Raw genomic sequence first — 23,768 nt, 5'->3', positions numbered from 1 at the left:
TGCATGATCGCCATTTGCTAATGAAAACAAGACAGATAACGGTGTCAAACCATTACCAATTGACAGCTTAATGTGATTGGATAAACTTGTTACTTTAATCCGTGCCAAGTGTTTAACTATTCACTATTTCCACAATTACTATTCCGAATAATAATGTGGGAACTAATAATAATATGACGGATTTTGCCAGAAGTCCCTAGAACTTTATGATTACGAGATAAACTCAAACTTAAATTTATTCAGAATAGGTAAAATTTTACGCTTACTGATGGTCAAAATTTTAATTTGTAGGATGATAAATAGTGGTGATAATTAATACGTACTTAAAACTAAAGCTACGAGGGTTCCCAACGCGCCCAGGTCTAGGTACAGTACGCCGCTGAAAGTACCTACCTAATGTACATCGACCTTTAGAAGAAGATAACAAATTAATTGTAAAGCAATGTCTCCGTCGTTGAGACCGACAAATCGTCATATAGGTATGAGTGACAGAGGCAACGCTCTATAAAGCCGAAATGTCATTCTAAATGCCGATGTACATTACTTTCGGGCGCGTACTGTATGTACACTGATTGACATTAACATAATCATGATCAACCCATAAAAGTCAAAAAGTCAAAAGTCAAATGATTTATTCAAAATAGGTAATAAATTACTCTTATTGATTGTCTGGTAGCACGGCATAGCCGGCTCACTACAGAGCACGGGTCTTCTCTCAGTATGAGAAAGGTTTTGCCATAGTTCACCACGCTGGCCAAGTGCGGATTGGCGGACACCTTTGAAAAAATTATGGAGAACTTTCAGCCATGCAGGTTTCCTCACGATGTTTTCCTTCACCTTTAAAGCGAGTGATATTAATTACTTAAAACGCACATAATATGTACTTCCGATAAGTTAGAGGTGCGTGCCTGGGATCGAACCCGTTATCAAACGTCAAAACATACGCTTACGTGATCAAATCAGAAATGAGGAGATCCATAAAATAACCAGAACAAAAAATTAATTTCATGTCAATTTTTATATCCTCCCTTAACGAGCAAGCCGCGAGGCGAATACGTAAATGTGCATTGATAGAAGTGATATTTTATGTAATGGCAATCCAAGGATACGGATTGAACTGATGCGCGATTGCGGGAGAATGACAGCTACAATGTCACGATCGCAATCACATCTGATTGGTTGACGCTCGCTCACTATTGGCTACAATGCATTGTTGCAACAAGAATACCATAAATTCAGCCAATCAGAACAATTGAGATTGTAATAATCATTGATGCAGGTTTTACGAAATCGACCAGTGGCTCTACCGCGGTTGTTTGACAGCTACAATGTCACGATCGCAATCACCTCTGATTGGTTGACGCTCGCTCACTATTGGCTACAATGCATTGTTGCAACAAGAATACCATAAATTCAGCCAATCAGAACAATTGAGATTGTAATAATCATTGATGCAGGTTTTACGAAATCGACCTGGCATATTGTCCGTCTAATGTCCGCCCATCTAATTGAACGGTCGGTGATTCTCTTCGGTCGTAAAACGAACGTTTTATACGCCGTTTTATGATAGTTAGCGGTGCTAAATAAATCAGGTGAAAAACAAATATTACTGTCAGTGCAGAGGGCGTCATAAACGGGCGGAGGTATTCGCGATTATTTATTTCGTCTGAAATAACTGCCGCTTAGTACAGGTTTGCATATCTCGAGAACGTTGATATAATATTTAGTGTATCGAAACCAACGTCAAAGCTAAAATGCACCTAAATTCGTACTTTCCGTTCTTTATTTATTGTCATTTGAAAGCAATCGTCGAGTTTCTTGCTGGTTCTTCTCGGTAGGAACGGCATTTCGAACCAGTGGTAAATTAAACTAGTTGACGATTCAAAAGCACTAGTAAAAGTTTACTTGGATAAAAACATATTCTATTCTTTTCTAAAGATACATAATAAAGCAAAAATCTTGATTTCTGGAAAGTACAGAAGTAAAAACACTATCAAATTATTATAAAATAAAGTACAGAATGCTTAATAGTACCTTACAAATGCAGAAGGCTCACTCCTCAAAAAGCGGCTCTTGGGAGACACAATAAAGTGCAATTCAGCTCACACAGCACTGTGATCATGCTCACACTGCAAGTTTAACAAGCGCCTCTCCTAATACATATAGTCAAAGTCAAAGTTAGTCCGGTCTACTTTCAGATCCAAATTGAAATAGGCCTGAAAAAACCACTAAAACAATTCTCTATAGTTCAATTTTACTCACACTGTATAACTGCCCCCCGATTGTGTAATAAAAACGTATTCATCGTTATCGTAATCGTCAAAAAATTCTACCCTTTGATTGGTTGATTCGCTGTTTACATTTTTTCACAGCCAATCATGAGCAGAATTTACTGACGATTACTATAACGATGAATTCGTTTTTCTTACAAAATTGGGTATTTGACTCCAATTTTTTATTACTTTATGATAACTAGGATAAAAATAATGACGTAAACTGAAAAAACTAATTAAATCGATCAAATAATAAAAAAGTTATAAGCATTTAAATATTTCTGATCAGACAGAGATAGCAATATAGAATTATGACGTCATTTTGACAAATGCCATAGTAGCTTCGTGCAGTTTCATACAAATTTTCGTTTTGCGAGAATGGGATGAGGGATGAGGGGAGTTTTGGGAGAAGGGAGGGGGAAGGGAGGGGACCCTCCCACTCCATTTAAAATGCCTGTAACTTTGTAAATCTTTGTTGGATTTTAATATTTTTTTCAGCGTACGTCATTATTTTTATGCTAGTATTTTAATAAAGTTAGTTTATAATAAAGTAATAATATTTATCAAATTCAAAAGTAGTAAATACCCAATTGGGGGGCTGATTCGACATTCGATGTTCTATCAACTTTGACGAAATGCAGTTGTACTAAGGGTTGTGCGCGCGCGTCGCATCGTTAAATGCAGTTTCGCTCATTTCGCGAATAATCTGTGGATTAGCGGTGGACTGATGTTGGCGCGTTTTTGGTGCGCGCTCCTTGCGTGTATTATAAATAAGCGAAAATATCCACAGCGTTAAAACTGATCACATACTAAAGCTTGTGCCGTACGAGCGGCACGCGTAGAGTTCAACGCATTTTTGTATTAGAAATGTGAGCAATTCTGCGTCGCTCCCTCAATTTTGAGGATCGTGGCTCCTCTTAGATACAATCTTTGCTACGATGTTTTTCCATTTCCCTCTGTTTCTTGCCGCGTGAATTGCATCGCAGATAGGTGTGTCGACCGCTTCTTTTATTTGGTCTGACCAACTCTCGGGCTACGTCCACGGGGTCTTTCCTTCGATCTTCCCAGTGACCAATAGATATGTGAGCAATACGACTCTAATAAAATCCATCAGCTTGTATACGTCCACTACTGGACGAAGGTCTTTTGGAGAGTGTACCATTAAACACAATCCTTTGTCTTCCTCATTCAGCCACTTCTTGCCATTTTGGACTGGAGGTCATCTTACACTGTTTATCGGTACGCCCATCGGTTCTGCGATAGGCATGACTTGCTCACTGTAATTAATTAATTAATGATTGTATTATGTTATCAGTTTGTATTGATCATCTCAATGACCTACTATGTATATCTAAACACAAGACAGATCATTACGGACAATTTTTTTTGAGAGCTGGAATTCACTTTTGCTTCCAGGCCAAGGTGGTGTCTAGAGTCACACTAATTTTAACAGCTCCATAGAACACCAGTTTTTCTACAAGTACTTATTTAATTCAATAGATCGCATTAAATACATCAATGATATGCGGAATGCGGATGCTTGTACGTCGGCCATTCGAAGTTCTTCGTTACTGTCACAAACTATTAAAAAAAGAAAAAAAACTATGTTCGTGGATTACGCAGTGCGTGAAAGTTTTGCGGCGCGTGCGGCGATGTGCGGTCAGCGTTACCGTCCCAACACGTTGGCCAAATAGTAATTGCTCGGCTGTTATGCTTTCCTGGTACTTGTTTACTGGGGCTTAATTAAGAGCGCGCTTATTTTATGTTCTACGCGGACCTTTGCGCAACTCGGACATAAAATAGGCCGGCAAAACGCCTGTTAGAAAAGATAAACTATTCCAAAGGTCCCTAAACAAATGAAATTATAATAGTTGTATGAGTTATGTCGCTTTTTATTTTTCGCCTGTTTTGAATAAGCAAGTTTTAGAAACAAAAAACTGTATTTATTTTGGCTTGTGTCGCTTATGTTAGGTAAAGTTCTCTATTTCGTCGTTCACATAGCCCGATTTGGTGTTCAGGAATTGCAGGTTTCTGCTATAATATCCCTTCCAGGTTAGCCCGCTTCCATCCTATACTGCATCATCACTTGCCACCAGGTACGAGACTGCAGTCAAGGGCTAACTTGTATCTGAATTTAAAAAAATAAAAAAAATCATAAAATTTGAGTTATATACCTGGACTCTAAACAGCCCGCTTTTATATATCATTAAAAAAAACAATCTAAATCTGTCCTGTTCATAATCCCAGTTCGAGATTAGTTCGGTGAGAGGAAAAACAACAGTTCTAAATGCATCCGAACGCCTACCTCGTTATATAGTGATGTATCGCGCGTAAATATAGAGCGGGCGACAACGTCTACCGTCTGAATGCCTAATTTAATCCCTAACTTAGAGCCGTACATTGACAAAATCTAATATATAGAAAAAGGTGACTGACTGACTGATCTATCAACACACAGTTCAAACTATGGGACGGATCGGGCTGTTTAGCATGCAGATAGCTATTATGACGCAGGCATCCGCTAAGAAAGGGTTTTTCAAAATTCAGCCCCTAAATAAATTGTGTAGTCCACGCGGACGAAGTCGCACGAATAAGCTAGTAAAAAATAAATTAAAAAACCGTAAATTTTGAGTTATATACCCACCTGGCAACTCTGAAGATCCTGCTTTTACCTAAATATCATTTTAAAAAAACAATCTACATCAGGCCTGTTCATAATCCCACTTCGAGATTAGTTCAGTGAGAGGAAAAAAACCAGTTCTAAATGCATCCGAACGCCTACCTCGTTATATAGTGATGTATCGCGTAAATATAGAGCGGGCGACAACGTCTACCGTCTGAATGCCTAATTTAATCCCTAACTTAGAGCCGACACATTGACAAAATATTATGGTCTAAGAATAAAGGAGATATGAGCTGGTTAGTGCGAACAATTATATTTATGTTACAAGTCCCGCAAACTCGAAACTTCAGTCTAGTGCTGACGTCATTAAAATAGCGGCCACTCGCATTAGCAATTTGCGGGACTTATAACAATTACTATTAATTGATGCCCACAACTTCGTGTCCGCGTCGATTTAGGTTTTTGAAAATCATGTGGGAACTCATTGATTTCCGGGATAAAAAGTAGTTTATGTAACTTTCCAGGTCTTTAACTATATCCAAGCAAAAAATCACGTCAATCCGTCGCTTCGTTATAGCGTGATTGACGGACAAATCAAGAAACAAAGTCACTTTCGCATATACAGGACGTAACCAAAACGCTGGCAAAAACGAAGACAGGTGATAGGTACGATGATTACTGATATGATACCACAAAAAAAACGCGAAAAAATATAAATATCTTATAATCCGTATAAGTTTACGATATATTGCAAATAAATCATCTGTCTGACGCTAGAGGTCAACAACCGTTGCGTAAGTAGGCCACTCGGAGTCAATGCTGCGTCGTAGGCGGGGTATTGACCTCCTAGTATACGCTAGCTATAATCCTCTGCATATCCTGAAACCGACTAAACATACCTGAGTCTACGAGTTTCAAAACCACTGTTTCAACTAAAAAGGTCAGACTTCATCACCACTTTCCACCAGGTTACTCCACCATTGGCCGATATCATTTTATAGATTCCCCCCCACAAACTACACAGCACATTTCCCCCAGTCATCACACCGCGCCCACACAAAGGCTCTACGTGGAACGTAAACAACGGCACGCCCGTTTGTTTTTAATTACGGCCCCCGTTCGGAAACGGCGAGCCCGTGAAATTCACGTTGAATGGAGGTATATCCCACTATACTGTTGCTATTTAGTCCGATGCCTATGGTACTCTCCAGGTCTTTAACCCAAGCAAAACATCAATCAAGTGATTGAAGGACAAACGAAGAAATCATTTTATAATATGGGTAGTGATGTTGCTTACAATATATATTTATAAAATTTGTGAAAATTTATAATTTTGCTTTTTAAAATTTATAATTTTAACAATTTTTGTAAGTATGTTTATGTTAGTTTGTACTCGTAGTTTAATTAGTGTACTTAATTGGCTTTATGGCCTGTCTAATTAAATAATAAATAAATAATAATAATATATATATATTTTAATATTTATTTATTCTTATTAATTTTACAGGGCTCTTACATTTCTAACTCGCCAAACTGGTGCGGTGGGCCAGTTTGTTGGCGGGGTGGCGCTCTTAATATTATGTATATCACTAACATACTACTATATTTTCACTAACTCTATCCATACACCTTTATCTATACTTATAATAAAACTATACTTCATACTACTTTAAACCTACCTACTTTACTAAAAGATGAACAAACAAACTACCAGTGAGCTCGTATTAGTTCCATAACATTTTCTTATCGGAGTTAGAACAAGTCGCTCAAAAAGCAATTTTTTCGCCCTAATTTACCAACTCCTAAAAAATGTCCCAAAAATAGCACCGACCGCCCAAAAATTCGAAGCCAATCGGTAATTATTATAAGTATCGCTCAGAGGGACAGTCTGGATTAATGACATTATGGAATTCCACCAGATTTCCAATAAGAGGACCGTACCGACACATTCCAATCGCACCCGGCCACGTCATTACGTCACCCAATAAGCTTCCAGGAGCAGTGCAAGCAGGGTACGCTTTTTAAGCATTTTATAGATGCGCCAACTTTTAATTCTAATTAAAGGAGATGGACAAAAATTGTATGGAGGCGTGCCCCAGAATGTTCAGAGATGATCTATCTGCCATTTAATAGTAAAAATCTTCTATTTTAAGAAAAAAAAGTCGTATGTTGTTTTGCAGTCGTGGCATTAAGTTCATGATAGGCATAGTTCAGCCTGAGGCAAATTTTGTCCATCTCGTTTGGTAATTAAAAGTTAGCAGCAAACTTTTTGCATCTAGATTGGCTGGATAGCCTATCCTATTGGCTTGTTATGGAATTCTTACAGATTTCCAATAAGAATATCGTAGTGACAAATTCTAATTGCATCCGGGCACATCACGCAAAATTAGCTTCCAAGGACCAAGATACAAAGTCAAAGTCAAATCAGTTATGCAAAATAGGAACCATTGTACACTTTTTGATTTTGTCAATTGTTAATGATAATGATGTAATGGTGGTAAATACGATACCTGTGCCAAAATTACTAACATGTGTAGTCGATTTTCTTGAACTCTATAACTTTGTCTTGTTCACCCGACACAATCGTAATACTTTACTAATTGCAACCCAGCCAAAGTCGCGACATCTGTAGACGGTTTAATAAAATCAACAATTGCAATGCAATATCACCTTTATTGTTATAGGTATAAGGTTTTTGAAGGTTTTAATGGGTATTGGTGATAGAACATCCAGTTCGGGTGCCAATTTTAATTAGGCCCTTCCCCCCAGTCCAGATGAGGGTGTTTGCAAATAGCAGGCCGAAGAAGCCAATCCATCAAACGCTGAGCGTATTACGACACCCTGCTTGTCACATTGTAGGGATTGCGGATTACATTTATCGACGTAATATTTGTATTAATATTCGAAGTGCAATCTAAATATGTAAGAGGAAAAGGTGACTGACTGACTGACTGACTGATCTATCAACGCACAGCTCAAACTACTGGACGGATCGAGCTGAAATTTCGCATGCAGATAGCTATGATGACGTAGGCATCCGTCTTTTTCCGGAATTTTTGAAAATTCAACCCCTTAGAGGGTGAAATAGGGGTTTTAAAAGAGATTGCCCATTTTCTTGGGAGCTTTGGGCCCCCCCCCCTAATATAATTGTTGTGTCACCATGGTTTTAATTTTATTTTGTAGACAAATAATTAACTCTTTATATTCTGCAAACGATTTTTATTTATTCACCCTGGTTATAAAGAAATCTTATTTTTTATATTGCTGATATTGAGGTTATATTTAATTAATACTTCTTCAAAATGAATGCATGTTTACGATTCTAACTGTAATTGTGGATATTTTCAATAATAGAGTGAAAAAAAGTCGTTATAAAACATAATCGTAAAAAAATAACACATTTAAAAAAAATTAATTTAAGTTTTGACACGACGCCACAAAAGAGGGGCCGTTCACGGGCGATCTCCATAGTCCATGCGGACGAAGTTGCGAGCATAAGCTAGTCTCTCCATAAAATTGTTTTGTTGACAAAGTCTGCTCTGACACAGATCTGATAATGTTAACAGTTCATATTTCGCATACCTAATCGTTAATTAATTTATACTTTAAGTAACCAGGATTTCTGTATGTACTTATCGCTGAAATACTACACCCGTAAACATAATGAGATGGGAATGGAATAATAATTCTTAACTTGGAAAATTAAAGATTTCCTGCGGAAATTTTAAAAAACCGATATCCAAGAGGATGAAGGCGTCTACTGAGTAATATTTATTGTATTACCATGCAACTTTACTAAAGTAACAGGAAAAATTATTTCCATATTTCAAATGAATAAAATTTATTATAAGTGCGCAAATAATTTTATTCGTATATGTAAATATTTATTTGAATAATGTAAATCTATTAGAATTTTTTAAATAAAATAGGGACACGACCTTAAGCCACGAACATCAAAGCGATCAAGCACATTATTATCGATAAGCGATCAAGAAGATTATTGTATTCATTTTACAATTCTAGTACCGTGAGACCTGTTCCACTTATTAACACGCCTTACTTATCTTGAATGGGAAGCTGGAAGAAATCTCTGTTTAGAGATAAGCATTTCAATGGTTACTTGATTTATTATTACTCTGTAACTACAATTTTGGTACATGAAAAAAAAAATTAAAAAAAAATCTAATTCCCAATTATCGATAGCTCCCACGTCGGACCATCCCTAGTGGCGCGTGCTTTCAGTTGATTGGCGTAACTTGATAGCCCTGCACTCATTTGTGCACTGCACTAACATTGAGGGTAGGTACGATACGATATCTTACCGAGCACTTTAACCTTCTAAACTGTACCTTCCTGTAAAACTGACTTCGTCCGCGTGGACTACACAAATTTCAAACCCCTATTGTACCTCCTTAGGTGTTGAATTTTTAAAAATCCTTTCTTAGCGGATGCCTACGTCATAATAGCTATCTGCAAGGCAAATTTCAGTCCGATCCGTCCAGTAGTTTGAGCTGTGCGTTGACAGATCATATTTGAAGAAGATATGTGCCTTTCGTAGATGTGTCTCAGGTTCAATGCCCGAACGAGACGCTCAACGTAAGTTTAAGCGTGATTAACTGTTCCGAGATAACAATCTACGAAGAGTGACGACGTGTCAGTTTGTGGTGTGGACGAGATTCATATGTATATTTATTTTTGGGTTTTCTTCGTACTTACCTATTGGAGATTTCGAGTTAAAATTGAGCTGTCAACACCATTAATACAGACAGAGCAAACTATACGCTGTCTACGGAAAGAAGTTAGTATAGTTGATATACGAGCTCGTAGCTCTATCTGTTAGTGCTATCCCATACAAATGATTCCACCCTCACCATCTGGGTTTCTGGAGCACTTCGACCACCCGTTGTGCCAGGTCCTTTTTTCCACGGACATGCAAACTATGGAACTCCCTTTGGCGGTATTCCCTTTAGATTACAACATGGGGTTATTCAAGGGGCGGACCAACAAATTCCTAAAAGGCTGGCAACGCATCGGCTGTTCCTCTGGTGCTGCAAATGTTCATGTGCGGCGGTAATCACTTAACATCAGGAACAACATTTGCTCGCTATATCAATTAAACAAAAAATGACAGAGACAAAAATCTCAAGTGGGCGTTACCAACCTAGGTATATTACAAACAAAACTTCTTCGAAATTCTTTTTCGAATCTTTCGAATTTTGTTGATCTCTACTTAGCGAAAAAATTTCATTTTACTTTCCCAAAATCGCAACCCCAAAATTTCAACCCCATGTATTTGTAACCAAACAGTTCGTACCCCAAGTTTGGTGGTCTGCACTTCGCACAGGGGTCGCGGGTTCGGTGTCGGGTTGCGGCAATCGGCTTACAAACGCCATGGGAGCAAACACCACACCGTGGATGGATTTGCTCTAATGAGCAGTTTTAGTCCCATGGAAGATACGCTTTATTATGTTTTCCCATCGTTATATTTGTGTAGAATAGTAGGTATAAAAGCTGTGATAGCCTAGTGGTTAGCACGTCCGCCTTCTAATCGGAGGCCGGGGGTTCGATCCCGGACACGCACCTCTAACTTTTCGGAGTTATGTGCGTTTTAATTAATTAAATATCACTTGCTTTAACGGTGAAGGAAAACATCGTGAGGAAACCTGCATGCCTGAGAGTTCTCCATAATGTTCTTAAAGGTGTGTGAAGTCTACCAATCCGCACATGGCCAGCGTGGTAGACTATGGCGAAAATCCTTCTCACTCTGAGAGGAGACCCGTACTCTGTAGTGAGCCGGCGATGGGTTGATCATGATGATGATGAGTAGGTTTAATGTGTAAAAACATTCGTAGCGATGATAACGCATGCTGCAGCGTGCTGGGCGGGGAGGGCGGGGAGGGCGGCGCTTCACATCGTACGGTCGACGCTCATCAAGGCGCAGAGGTCTTCCCTCATTTAACTTTATTTATTTTGACGACCTCCCTGGCGCAGTGGTAAGCGCTGTGGTCTTAAAAGTGGGAGGTCCCGGGTTCGATTCCTGGTAGGGATTTGGAATTTTATAATTTCTAAATTTTTGGTCTGGTCTGGTGGGAGGCCTCGGCCGTGGCTATTTACCACCCTACCGGCAAAGCCGTGCTGCCAAGCAATTTAGCGTTCCGGTACGATGCCGTGTAGAAACCAAAGGTGTATGGGTTTAATAAAAACTGCCATACTCCGTCCAGGTTAGCCCGCTCCCACCTTAGACTGCATCGTCGCTTACCATCAGGTGAGATTGCAGTCAAGGGCTAACTTGTATCTGAATAAAAAACTCACAAAGGCGTATGGCTCTGCCATTTTTTTCTTTTTTTTTTTTAAATAGATATAGCGAGCAAACGAGCAGGCGGGTCACCTGATGTTAAGTGATTACCGCCGCCCATGAACATTTTTTTTTTTTTTTTTTTTAAAAAAAGAACATTAGTCATGTTAAATGACTAATATTCCCCTTTTTCCTCTCCAACTAAGCGTCATGCTTGTGCTAGGAGTAGGTACGACAATAGTGCAACGGGCGGGGTTTGAACCGTCGACCTTTCGGTTTTCAGTCCACTCCTTTACCAGTTGAGCTATTGAGGCTCATCAGAGGAGCACCAGAGGAGCAGCCGATGCGTTGCCGGCCTTTTAGGAATTTGTTGGTCCGCCCCTTGAGCCAGCTCCGCTGCGCTAGCGGTGTTCGCGGGCGTGTTGCCGGCCGACCGTGTTATCCGTTATCCGTGTTGGGAGAATCAAAGAGGTGCGACAGTCCGTGCCCAAAAAGGAGAGAAAGAGAGGAATCTTCGTCTAGTGGGGGTCTTCCAATGCTGCGCTTTCCGGTGCGAAGTCGCCATTCCAGCACCTTGGGACCCCAACGTCTATCGGTATTTCCAACTACATAATGCCCTGCCCATTGCCACTTCTGTCTTTCAACTAGCTAACTTATAAACATTAAATATTCAAGCCGAGAGCGACATCGATCTATCTCTATGGACATCGATAGTGACAATGACAATGACGGAATACCCATCGAGTAGTACCCCGTACCCCGTGCGTACCCCGTGTGTACCGCGTACCAACCGGTAGCCTGCATTGTGATGGTAATGGGGGCAAAGTAATAAAATTACTCTTACGCCATTACCCGCTACCCCTCGGCGTTGCGCTGCTGTGTTATACAGGGTGATGCGAAAATAATTTGACATTGTCAACAAAACAGTTCAAATGTCTCTAAATGTTTTAATAGGTTTAATTTATTATTTAAGCGATCGCCCGCGCCAAAAATATAAATCCTCTTTATATTCCCTATCCCGTAGGATTTAAGAAAAATTCAGCCTTTTTTCTTGTCTATATTACAAAGGGAACCTCTGCAAAATTTCAGCTTTCTAGGTCCAAGGATTTTGGTTAGGCGTTGATGAGTCAGGACTTTCCTTTTGTATACGTTAGTATTTAGATCAGACAAGTTATTTTAGAATTTTTCAATTCTTGCTAAATGTTAGATACCATGCCATGCCATACAAATGGATATGCCACACAAATAGGTATGCCAAGAACTTACTCATCATCATCATCATGATCAACCCATCACCGGCTCACTACAGAGCGCGGGTCTCCTCTCAGAGTGAGAACAAAGGCCAAAAGGCCATAGTCTACCACGCTGGCCATTGAGCCGGACAGAACTTACTACTACTACTTAATATTACAAATGCGAAAGTAATGCTTGATGGTTAGTCCTACAATCACGTTTCAACGGAACATTGAATCGACGTGTTTTTTTGCATGGATATAGTTAAAAAGCTGAACAGTGATAAGGGCGACTTTTTATTCCGAAAAATTCCCAAAAGAAATGAAGAGTTTCCATGCGATTTTTTAAAAATTAAATTCACCATGGGGCATATCATTTAAGTTCCATATTCTATGTTCACCATTTAAAATAGTATTTCTTAATTCTTATGAAGTACAGATACAATCAACATCTATAGTTCTTGCAATAATAATGCCATAAACCAAGGATTTCACACAAGATAACCTTTAAGGTTTTTTTTGATAAGCGAAGATTGTTATCATTTCTATAATGTTGCACATAATATTTTGGCCATGTCTATAAACTTCCTTGGTGATTTGTTGTTTCGTATCTATCAACTTAATCTGACATAATTAGAGTGAAGGTTCAAGTATTTTAATTTGTATTTACACTTTAGGGTACAGTAATAAATTACTTCCTAAGTAATTGTGTAAGCTATACAAGGTAGAAATTAACATATAATATTGTCAGTTGTAACGAGGTACATCATAAATTACTAATGTATTCTTAATGGAATACATATGAATGGTTTGATGTATGAGGTATGAATGGCCATGTCGTATAAGTTGATGTAATTGGTATTATAGAAAAAATCTAATAAGATTATATCAAACTGTTAAGCGGAATATTTCCATAACATGTCTCCTTTTATTCTACTTAAGTTAAGTTTTTAATTATAACTAGCTTATGCCCGCGACTTCGTCCGCGTGAACTACACAAAATTCAAACCCCTATTTCAAAATCAATTATCAAATAAAAAAGTAGAATTTTCAAAAATCCTTTCTTAGCGGACGTCTACATTATAGTAGCTATCTGCATGCTAAATTTCAGCCCGATCCGTGCAGTAGTTTGAGCTGTGCGTTGATAGATCAGTCAGTCAGCCAGTCAGTCGCCTTTTCCTTTTATATATTTAGATAAACTTAAGTTTAATTATACTTAAGTTTATTATAATTAAAAACAGTGATAGCCTCGTGGTTAACCACTAGACTTAAGACGTCAGGCTCGCACCTCTAACTTTCGTAGTTATGTACCTACTTACGTTTTAAGCAATTAAATATTACTTGCTTTAACGGTAAAGAAAAACATCGTGAAGAAACCTGTACGCCTGAGAGTTCACCATAATGTTCTCAAAGGTGTGTGAAGTCTGCCAATCCGCACTTTGGTAGACAGGCGGCCTATGGTCTAGATATTTTTCATTCTGAGAGGAGGATATTTCTTATGCTTATAAGAAACTTATACTCCGGGAAAGTTCCCAAAACGTCCGTAGAAAAGCCTCACTTCGAAAATTGCATATCCAAAACGAATCATCCTGTACACACTTATCGGCGTGCAAAATCAGAGTGCAGTTGCATGATGCAGTGCCTAATCCCCTAATTCATCTTATGCGCACGCACACAGACGCACTCCCCCAGTGGGCACTAATACACCCCCAAATGAGTGTACAAACACAGATGGGGTCTCGTGTGAAAAGTCAAGAGAATGAAAATTAACTTAATGTAATGGAATTGGCAGTATCATCTTACTGTTGTCTTTTGCAACGTTCAGTTTCATGTACTTACTTATAGCTAGTCCCCATTTTAATTTCAACTAGTTAGAAGCGGTTAGAACCAGTTAAAACCAGTTAGTGCAGCCATGTCAAACTGAAAGTCACTGGTGGGCCAATAGCATGAACACCATAGACTAGGTGGGCCGCAAAACGAAGTGAATATCTCAAATCGTTTTTCTAAGAACTTTCTTTGGTGCTACATCCATTTTATGGGTGTTAGTCTTCTCTACGGTTTTCTTCTGTAGAGTTCCGACTTCCGTGCTTTATAGGTCCTTCTTCAGGCCTATTTTATTAAATCTAGGTCAGGCACAAGGACGGTTACCTAAACTGTTATAGTTAAATTTTGTAATGCCGTCACTTTTTAGCAAGAGCATGCATTATGTGAGGCTGCCAAAAAGTGACAGCATTAAAAAAAATAACTAAATCAGCTAAACTGACCTTGTGCAAGTGGGCCTTCATAAAATTAATTGACTATACATCTATTTGAATTAAAATTAAATACAAAGCAAGACATTAGGTCACAGTTCACGACAGTTTGGGAACTTGCAACAAAACGTCGAGACTTCGACGTCATTGGCAGGCGTCAAATGTAAGTACATTTGACGCAGGTAGCTCTATCTGTAGCCCTATTTTTTTATTATTTAAAGTCATCACAGCTTAATATTTGACACATCGTCGATTCGGAATTAAAGCGAGAGTTCCCTGACTCTGGTTCACTCTGATTAGGTACTCATTAATGCGATTCCTACTCAGGCTATCAACTCAAAGGAGTCCTAGATCTGAGAGTACATGTTTCTAGACAGACTAGACAAATTCGTCTAGCTCATTATAATAACGTGTTAATCGCAACACCAGGCGCGCAGGAACCGCGAGAGATGTCTCGACTCCGCTTATCTGGCTTGCGTCTGGCATATTAATTAGAAACTCCGACTAGTATTTATTTAATCACCTGCCACACCACTGATTCCTATCTTGAGTATATACGCTTAATTAATTCTTGGTGCGTCGCGTCATAGCTACATGTCTGCCTGCTTGTGCGGAGATCCGTTGCACGGAGGTTTATTCGTGCGGAAATTAACCTAACTCCTTTAGTTTGTTATCTTTAAGATGAATTGTCGAAGAGATTCACAATTCTTACAGTATTTTCTCTGCGTATCCATACCTCCTTGTAGAGAGAGAGCCAGCGCGTGCCAGACCTTCGTTATTTTATAAAAACTGAAAGTTTATCTGCGTAAGGCACCGACTCTGTTGTCTTTCCCTAAACTAAATTTAGAGTATCTGCATCTTTTACTTTTTGATATTGCTAAAAAAGGACAGAACATGAACCTTACATTTAAAGACTCTAAATTTTAGTGTGCGCTTCGAATTCAAACAACAGGCTCACGACTGTGCGCTAAAATCACGGGTTTTAACATCTAAAAATTAAATTTAAAACTGTCAAACTGTGTCTGCCATTTTCATTTTACAATAGTAAGAAGAGGATGCGAATACTCTAAAATTAGGTTGTGCTCAGAATCAGTACCATCTCCAAAACTGTAAAGTTTAAAAGTTTCGGCTTTGTAGAGTGTTGTCTCGGTCAATCATACCTATATGACGTTTTGTCAGTCTCAACGACAGAGACAATGCTCTACAAATCCGGTATTTCCTTCTAAAGGTCGGTTTAGATTATTTTCTATCGCGTAATGTAAGTAAATTGGCTATTAACGAACACTTTTTGTTTGTAACACTATACCATTGTTGAAATCGGATTAACTTTATCAGATCTGGTTTTGGTAAGATTTCCGATAACCTCTAACACTGTGGTTGTATATTCAACTGTACCTAGAGTTGTTTTGTATTTGTTGGGAAATATAATACTGGCTATAATCTCTTGTTTACAAAATGTAGTAAGAAAGTATTTGAATTTAATATTTTTCTTCTTTATACCTACCTACTATTGAATGTTGTCGTACCTACTCCTAGCACAAGCTTGACGCTTAATTGGAGAGGAAAGGGGAATATTAGTCATTTAAAAAATGGCTAATATTCTTAAAAAAAAAAAAAAAAAAAATGAAATTAGTAAGTAGTGTGGTAACTAGCCACGCCGAAGCCTCCCGCCAGACCAGACCAAATTCCCCTGCCAGGAATTGAACCCTAGACCTCCCACTAATAAGACCACCGCACCAGGGAGGGATGGAGTTAAAAAGTTACACTCAGTCCTCAAGAGCCAAGCAAAATAAAACACGGATTTTCATCTTAGAGCAGTCGAGAACGGAGCGTTTCTTGATCGCGTGTAGGCGTGCGCTCTACTGAATAATTAACGTGAAATTCACTTTGAAAACGCTACGACTACGTGTAAGCAACAAAGGCTAACACGATAAACAAATTAGTGTGCACTGAGCCGCATCAAATATTCATCGGGACAGGAACAAATCGAATCAGCACCGGGCGGGGTGTGAGCTCCTTCTTATTCCTGTGCTCCTGCTAAATAAAAAAACCGATTGCTTCTGTACTCCTTGATTCTAAAATAAGCAAGAATTTTGTTTTTCTGGCCGCCCTCACAGATACAAATTTTATTTGTTAACTCCCATGATGTTGTTCTTCCGTTATTGTTCAGTGATTTCTCCGTCAAAAAATCCTTCTGGTGCTGTGCTGTCGCATTCATGATAACTGATATGTCATCATCATCATAATCAACCGATAGACGTCCACTGCAGGACATAGGACTTATAGGGACATCCTTCTATGACATCCATCTAGTGGGGGTCCTAACCAGAGTTACCAATGTAGCTCAATGGCAGAAGTGATAGGCAAGACACAGTTAAAAAAATCGATACACATTGGGGTCTCAATGTGCTGGAATGGCGACCTTCCCCGCCCGCCTTCCCACTAGAATGACATCATAGGCTGCTAATTTCATGATTGTAAATCTGATCTTTCAGAGGCCTGCAGTTCTTTACCAGAGTAAACTATAGTGAGGAAACTTTCGGTGTGATCCTGAAATCGACATCAGTGTCTAATATTAGGCTAAGGGTGACTAAAATCAAAGATACCTAGTCGTTTCATAGCGTAGATAATATTTGACGCCTGCTAATGTAGGTGAAGTCTCGATGTTTTGTTAGAAGTTTCCTTGTTTACAAAATATGATTATTGTTCCAGGTGACGCGAGCAACGCAAGCATCGGGTCCGGTGAGGGCACGGGCGAAGAGGACGACGACACGAACGGGAAGAAGAACCAGAAGAAGCGAGGAATCTTCCCCAAAGTCGCCACCAACATCCTCAGAGCGTGGCTCTTTCAGCACCTAACGGTAAGTTGCATGCGTTCCACACTAGGGCCCCAATTACTGTCTTTGTTTAGGAATTTTTTATATGACATCTCTTGATTTCTTCGTTCCTAGTATAGTTCCGGATTTTAAGACATTCCTTGACACTCTTCGTTCCTAGTATAAGTCCCGGATTTAAGACATCTCTTGACTTCTTCGTTCCCAGTATAGTCCCAAATTTTAACCAGGATCTAGTTTTCTAAACCAATCAAATATCTTTTACCTTCAACCGGGTTACGGGTCGATGAACGTCTGTGTTTTAGATTATTATGTATATAGTTTTTATATATTATGTTACCTATAGTTATCAAGTGTTAGTATAATAAATTAGGGTTGACTTAAGGTAGCTCAGTTCGGTGCTTTCTCCATACAAACGTAGGAGGGAAAATACAACAATATTCGATATTGTACGCACAAAACTAAGAATTATATCGATTTATCTCGTCATTATCTAGGTTTATTGATATATAAAATATTGAAAAAAATTTTGATTTAAAAGTTACGAGGCTCAAAAGATTCCTATTTTAACACTAAATTAATGACAACTTTGGGCGTAAATAAATAAGATTAGGGATATGAAATTTCTAAAACAATTTATCATTAGACGTTGTTTATTTATTCATTAGTTGAAATAACTTTACTTTGCAAACATAAATTCAGCAGTTTTTTCTCAAAAATACTTTTCCTAAACCCTTTTCGCGCGCTTGATTTAAGTGAAAATCATCGTGCCTCTCAACTTTCTCATACAATGTCAAGTGAAAAGCAAACATGTTACCTACGTGCGCTGTCAATTTCGGTCCTGCGTCCTGCGTCACCTTAAGAGAAGTAAACCTAGCTCTTCCAGGCATGAAAGACAAGTCGATGACATAAGGAATTTAAAGTCGGTCAGGAATTAAAATTTCAAAGTCGGTCACCCATTTAGCTTTAACTTGGATCAAAGACTTGAAAAAGTACATTTTAAAGAAACGAACATCAAACGTTTTGTCTGATCTAATCAAGAGGTGTCTTATAAGTAGTTTTTTTTATAGTAAAGATTAGAACTCTATCAAATCTATCCTATTAAAAAAGGAAATCCTGGCTAACATAATTATACCTTTAAATGTTTGTGTGAAAAGTACCTAGTTGTTATAAAAAGTATGGTAAAATACAAACCATGAATAAGTACCATTGCCAAAACTAACGAAATTACTATAAACCTTAATATTAGATAAATAATTTAGAACTAAAACTTTAAATGAACAATCTACCGAATTCGAATACCTACCAAGAAAGTTTCAGGGTACTGAAATCATTACGGAATAAAGCCTAATAGCTGTTTTTACTCCGGCATACGCAAAGTTGGAATCACACAATGAATGGCAGTCCAAAAGGAATGGCAATGACTGCTATTTTTCATTTTCATGAAATTTTCCTTTCCTTTACAGTAAATTCACAGATTGTATTTTAAAGACAATGATTTCGCATATGCCTTTAATGTGTTCGTGAATGTAATAACGTTTGTTACAGACAACCTTTGTGCAAAGAAGTTGATATTATTTTAAGAATTAGTTATGCCTTTTATTTCATCGATATAGAATCTATTCTATTTACAATGAAATACTCATAATTAGTTCAAAGCATTGACTTACATAATAATACTTCGTATGGACAGGGTTATTGAACAAACAAAATGGCACCGACTCATTGGTGCTTAAATGCACCAATGCAACCTCAGTGACGTCTGGATTTCAAACGGGTCGTTTATTAGTATATATCTAAGAGGTGGCGCTGATTTATTTGGTTTCTAAACCGTGAAAAATTTTGTTCGCTTGACTAGGTATATCTTGTCATTTATATCGACGGCCCAAAGTCAAAGTTTGCGATGGGTTCCCGGTCTCAGTCGAAAAAATCTTTGAATTATAGGTCTATTCAATCGATTACAGATAACGTGACAACTAAACTGAGATTTCACTGTGACTTTTAACAGGAAAATAGGTGCTACATTTCATCGCTTTTTATATGTTTTTTCACATGCTACCTGTGAAATTTTCATCCCTACAGCCAGACAATTGGACTACGCGCGAAGCTGTGGAGTTTTCAATTAAAATTTTCCAGTGAGAGCAATAAATTTTTCATTGCGTAGACAAAGAGAGCTTCTCAAAAGGCACGCCGTTTCTACGAAAGCAATTAAACTCGTCCCGTTTGACGCCTCAATAACGGGAGTTGGACCTTTTATCATGGTGATTGATGGTAAAAAATAAACATTAGCATAAGATGCTAAAGGAGAGCTGCTAACCTCCGGTGTCGCTGCATTGCAGAGAGGTGAAGAACACTAGAGAGGGCGACGGACGTCCCGCAAAACGGCTTCAAAATAACTGATGGTTGAGGAAACCAGACTTTTTTTTAAAAGAATATTAGCCAAGTTTATCATGCTGACTAATATTCCCCTTTCCCCTCCAATTAAGCGTAAAGCTTGTGGTAGGAGTAGGTACGACAATAGTGCAACGGGTGGGGTTTGAACCGGCGACCTTTCGGCTTTCAGTACGCTCCTTTACCGTTGAGGTTTAGGACATTCATTTGATGATGGCCGCGTGAATTTATTTTATTTAAAAACCCTGTGGGAACTTTTCATTTTTCCGGGATAAAAATTAGCTTTGGTCAGTCTCCGAGATGTAAGCTATCTCTGTATCAAACGACAAAATCAGTTAAATAGATGCGCTTTTAAAAATATTTTATTACGCACCTCTAACTTTTCGGAGCTATGTGCGTTTTAATTAATTAAATATCACTTGCTGTAACGGTGAAGGAAAACATCGTGAGGAAACCTGCATGCCTGAGAGTTCTCCATAATGTTCTCAAAGGTGTGTGAAGTCTACCAAACCGCACATGGCCAGCGTGGTAGACTATGGCCAAAACCCTTCTCACACTGAGAGGAGACCCGTGCTCTGTAGTGAGCCGGTGATGGGTTGATACTAATAATATCGTGCACCGTAGCGTAGGGCACCTATTGTGGTCTTGTGGACACAAGAGCCGTATCGCATCGAATCGTATCGACGTATAGTGCTGCTAAAATTTTTACAATAGGTCAAAGATCATGAGTCATGGCTGAGATGATTGAGATCTGCATCTCTATGGTCTGTAGGTAACTCAATGTTGCAGTGTTGCGTAGTAATTTCTAGAATGGCTTCAGCGCACCGGCGGGGCAGGGAGGGGGGAGGCAAGGGGGTGCAATTTCATTACCGGTCCGGATCCGCGCCCATAAATCACCAGGGCCGAAGAAGCCCCGCTCTCGAGCAGCTCAGGTGACGCTCGAAGTCTTCTGAGCCCGGCTGTTTCTGTTTCCCTGTTGCAAATCCTACTTTCTTTATAGCTATGAATTCTTAGTAGGTACTTATACTCCCTAGGAAAGAGTTTCATTGTAAGGCCTGACCAGAAATATAAAAAACTTGCTCTGGGGGCGCACCTAGTAAATGGTCAGTGGTCACTAAATTATGTCTAAATATATAAACGGAAAAGGTGACTGACTGACTGATTTATCAACGCACAGTTCAAACTACTGGACGGATTGGGCTTGTTGTAGCGGCAATAGTAGAAATACAAATACTGTAAAAATTTTAACTCTCTCCCTATTACGGTTCACGAGATTCAGACCGCTGGCAGACAGACGGACGAACTGGACAGCGGAGGCTTAGTGATAGTTTCCCGTTGACACTCTTCGGGTACGGAACCCTAAAAGTAGGTAACTGTCGACAATCGAATTAGGCGAGCTTTTAGCGTTCCGTTCCGCGGGTTTTTGCGTGTCCCGTCCGCGTCCATTACTGCGCTCCAAATTACTTATAATTGCTTCGCTTAGTGCTAAGTGCTTTCATTACACAACGTAAAACTGTTCCGGGGCAGGTCGGGACGCGTCACCGAGGACCAAAGTCAAAGTCAAAGTCAAATGATTTATTCAAAATAGGTAATAAATAACTCTTATTGATTGTCTGGTATAGTGTTAGATTTGTAAGATATAGTGGTGATAATTATAACGCAAACTTAAAACTAAAGCTACGAGGGTTCCAAACGCGCCCAGGTCTGAGAAGAGCCCACAACAAACTCAGCCGGGTATTCTTTTTATTATCACCACTTTACAAAATTATTGAAACTTATTAGAACTATCACAAAGTCGTTAAGCAACACCTAATAGGATTTTTCAATTAGTTTACGTTTTATGAAAACTTTGAACTTGTTGAGAGACATCTCCAATATGTCTTCTGGAAGCTTATTATAGAAACGTATGGAATTACGAGCAAATGAATTGCTAACTTTTATACTGCATTCCTACAGACCTGCCTGGTATACTGCATTCAAAATAAACTGGCGTGATTTCACTTGTGACCGTCATCACTATACCCCTATTATAAATGCGAAAGTGTGTTTGTTTGTTGGTTTGTTGGTTTATTGGTTTGTCCTTTAATAACGTCGCACCGAATGACGTGATTTTTTGCATGGGTATGGATAAAGACCTGGAGAGTGACATAGGCTGCTTTTTATCCCGTTAAATCAAAGAGTTCCCACGGGATTTAAAAAAAAACGAATTTCATGCGGACGAAGTCGCGGGCATCAGCTAGTTAGCAATAACAATAGGATTACATTTGACATGCCACGTAAACAATAGGGGTAATAAACCAAACACTCAGAGCCCATTCATTTTTAAAGAAGCCGGTTCAATCTCATATACATAGTGTTGATATTTTTGAGTTCACCCGAAACGACTTAATCCTATTGTTATTGTTAATGACGGTCTCAAGTGGAAACACGCCAGTTTATTTTGAATGCACTATACTGTGGTACAGTCAGCAACAAAGCTAGGTTTACACCCGTCCATAGTCACTTGTACTGGCAGGTGCAACAATGGTGAACTCTGTGCTTTCGGCAGCACGGGCCGCTTGCTACAGAAGGTTGATTGCGGAATAGTGTAATAATCATTATTATCATTATCTGGACTCTGGATCATTATTATTATTATCTGGAAGAGATCACTTTAGTGATAAGGCTGTTTTTTAAGTGCATCCTGTATTCTTATTCTTTGTAATTTTGTTAACAATCATCATCATCATCATCATCATCATCATCATCATCAACCGATAGACGTCCACTGCTGGACATAGGTCTCTTGTAGGGACTTCCACACACCACGGTCTTGCGCCGCCTGAATCCAGCGGCTCCCTGCGACTCGTCTAATGTCGTCCGTCCACCTAGTGGGGGGTCTTCCAACAGTGCGTCTTCCGGTGCGAGGTCACCATTCATGCACCATGCGAGCACCATGGGACCCCAACGACGATCGGTTGTACGAACTATGTGCCCTGCCCATTGCCACTTCTGCTTCGCAAATCGTTGAGCTATATCGGTTACTCTAGTTCTCCTACAGATCTCCTAATTTCTGATTTGAACACGTAGAGAAACTTCAAGCATATAGCTCTCTCCATCGCCCGCTGAGTGACTCTGAGCTTTCTGTTTTTTGTTAACAATAAAGTTGTTTAAATAAATAAATAAATAACAATCTCAATTGTTTTGATTGGTTAAATATATGGTATTCTTGTTGCAACAATGCGTTGTAACCAATAGTGAGCGAGCGTCAACTACTTAACTTTTAAGTTTGACTTTCATCTTGCATAAAGATTTATTTTGAAGATAAACAACATCATCAGGTCAACGATTCTATTAGCCATAGATTTTCCCATCGACTTGACATGCTCCCATAATAATCGTAAAGCACCAGGCGGGCATAACAAAGGAGACAGTGTACTAGCATAAATAAAGTATAAATTCTTTCGGCGTTCTGCGATGCTTTCATTCCGGTGCGGTGGTTCTCAAAGCGAACCCGATATGAACGTAACTCAACACCGCGCTAGGAATTCCGCGTTTCGCCATATCTCCTCGGCTAGGATGTTCTCCTGGTCTCTACTCTCTATTAATATTATGTGAGCTTGTCACACAAAATTATGATCGCGTGTTTGAAGCGCGGCATGATTAACAAAAGACGGTTTTTTAATTTTTAGCTGTTACTCTTTTGTTACGAAGGTGTGCTGTGCTATCCAGACTGTGTAGGCACTTTACAACGTTCGAAATGACGAGAAGTTCTAAGACGGCATTTCAACAAAAAGTTATTAAGTAGGTACGTATGTAGACGGAAATATGAAAGTTCGTAAGTTCAACGTATTGTCGTAAACTCAAAGAATCTGCTGAAAAGAGAGAA

General features: G+C 39.0%; 1 protein-coding gene across 1 annotated transcript in view; it reads left to right on the top strand.

Annotated features, from left to right (window-relative positions):
* The window catches only part of hth (Meis homeobox homothorax), a 527,706-nt gene that overhangs the window by 328,690 nt on the left and 175,248 nt on the right, over positions 1–23,768 (top strand). The window contains exon 10 of the mRNA XM_034978385.2: positions 17,388–17,536. Coding sequence (XP_034834276.1) covers positions 17,388–17,536 — 149 coding nt within the window. The remainder of the gene's footprint in view (positions 1–17,387; positions 17,537–23,768) is intronic.

This window comes from Maniola hyperantus, chromosome 18, assembly GCF_902806685.2.
Source record: "Maniola hyperantus chromosome 18, iAphHyp1.2, whole genome shotgun sequence".
Lineage (NCBI taxonomy): Eukaryota > Metazoa > Arthropoda > Insecta > Lepidoptera > Nymphalidae > Maniola > Maniola hyperantus.
The sequence above is the reverse complement of the archived record's forward strand: the minus strand, read 5'-3'. Positions and strand labels throughout refer to the sequence as shown.